At 49.0% G+C, this 1746-nt stretch overlaps 1 gene segment (V, D, J or C); it reads left to right on the top strand.

Moving 5' to 3' along the window:
• Nucleotides 1-643: 643 nt before the first annotated feature.
• LOC131424850 (immunoglobulin kappa variable 1D-13-like) lies at nt 644-1356 on the top strand. The segment is given in 2 exon segments: nt 644-707; nt 883-1356. Coding segments are annotated over 2 exon segments (390 nt in total).
• The last annotated feature ends 390 nt before the right edge of the window (nt 1357-1746 follow it).

Below are 1746 nucleotides of genomic sequence, written 5' to 3'. Positions count from 1 at the left end.
AAGAAGTTCACTCTTATTCCTCTGGTGGACAGAGACACTTCCTGACCTTGGATGCCTTGGATGTATGTAGAAGGACACAGCATTCATGGACAATCTCTTGCTTAGCTGGAGATGAGAAGCAGAGTAAGTGAGGCCAGATCCTGCTCATTCTTATAAATTGTGACCCTCCCCCATATTTACTTTGATTTTCTCATTCATAGAAAGGGCACAAGGGAAATGGACCAAAGAGGAGCTGGTCTCATCTCACTAATATCTGTGGGGGCTCAAGCAACCCTCATTTAACTTAATTGCAGTTAATGGATTTCTGTCCTGACTGACAGACCCTGTCAGGATGAAATGGAGACCACGAAAGCACATGGCCACCTTCCAGAGATCAAGTAATACTCTACACTCAGGGCACAAGGAGGATGCTGTCATTTGTCACCCAAAACACATTATCCACTGCCAAGTCCATGGTGATCTGTTTATTCTAGAGACACTTGGGCACCCTAGACCTGTGCTGAGTGACTGGCAGGAGCCCGCCCTGCAGCTGTGCCCAGCCCTGCCCAGCTCTCCTGATTTGCATGTGCCCACAGCACAGCCCACTGCCCTGAGGACTTCTTAATATGCTGGTCACATCTTGTGAAGGAGTCAGTCTGAGACAGGACACAGCATGGCCATGAGGGCCCCTGCAAAGCTCCTGGTGCTCCTGCTCCTCTGGCTCCCAGGTAAGGAGGGACAGCACTGAGGAGTTAATCAGCCTACTGTTTTTAGGGTTGCTGGCCAAACAAAGAAGTGCCTTTTAATATGAATAATTTTTGTTTGTTCATATGTTTTCAATGTTAGGTGTGAGATGTGACATCCAGATGACACAGCCTACCTCCTCCTTGTCTGCATCTCTAGGAGACAGAGTCACCATCACCTGCAGGGCCAGTCAGAGCATTGGCATAGGTTTAGCCTGGTACCAACAGAAACCAGGGCAAGCTCCTAAACTCCTCATCTATCATGCAAACATTTTGGAATCTGGGGTTCCCTCGAGGTTCAGTGGCAGTGGATCTGGCACAGATTTCACTCTCACCATCAGCAGCCTGGAGCCTGAAGATTTTGCCACTTATTACTGTCAGCAGTATAATGGTTCCCCTCCCACAGTAAGACAGGCCATGACAAAAACCTCCCAGGGAGCAGAAGTGGGAGGCTGGGCTGCCCCAGCTGCTCCTCCTGCTGCCTCCACCTGCTGAGGGCACTGCCCAGAGGCACCAGGCTCTGAGGGTCACTGGGAGATTTTGGTAGAAAGAGCCAAAGAGGATCCTCTGTACCCCCGCTAGTTGTTCCTCCTCAGCCCAAGAGAAACAGACATGATTATGCTCCCCTGAAATCAATGAAAGCCTTTGTTAGACATGGGGAATTTGGTTATGGTTTCCATTGGATTCATACATCAACACACAAGCCCCTAATGGCGTTCCAATTGGGAATTTTCTAGGTGAGAAAACAGACATCTAATCCTCCCTGTAATGTCCTGGGGTATGAGAGTCAGAGAAGCTGACACAAGAAAGAGGAATCCTTGCTGCTCACCCAGAATCCATAGAGAATATTCTACTGAAATTAAAGAGTGCTCAACCCTGGGGTCCTCAGAGCTGTGCAGAATTCCTGAGGTTGTGCTCTGAAGCTGCCCATGGACTCTAGTACTCACGAGGTGATTCTCCCCTTCCCCTGCCTCCATGTGTCACCTGCAGGAGACAATGAATTATGCACTTTTATGACTTCCCA

The sequence above is a fragment of the Marmota monax genome, unplaced genomic scaffold, assembly GCF_021218885.2.
Source record: "Marmota monax isolate L192 unplaced genomic scaffold, Marmota_monax_Labrador192_F-V1.1 WCK01_AAM20220418_F8-fsc00330, whole genome shotgun sequence".
Classification (NCBI taxonomy): Eukaryota; Metazoa; Chordata; class Mammalia; order Rodentia; family Sciuridae; genus Marmota; species Marmota monax.
The sequence above is the reverse complement of the archived record's forward strand: the minus strand, read 5'-3'. Positions and strand labels throughout refer to the sequence as shown.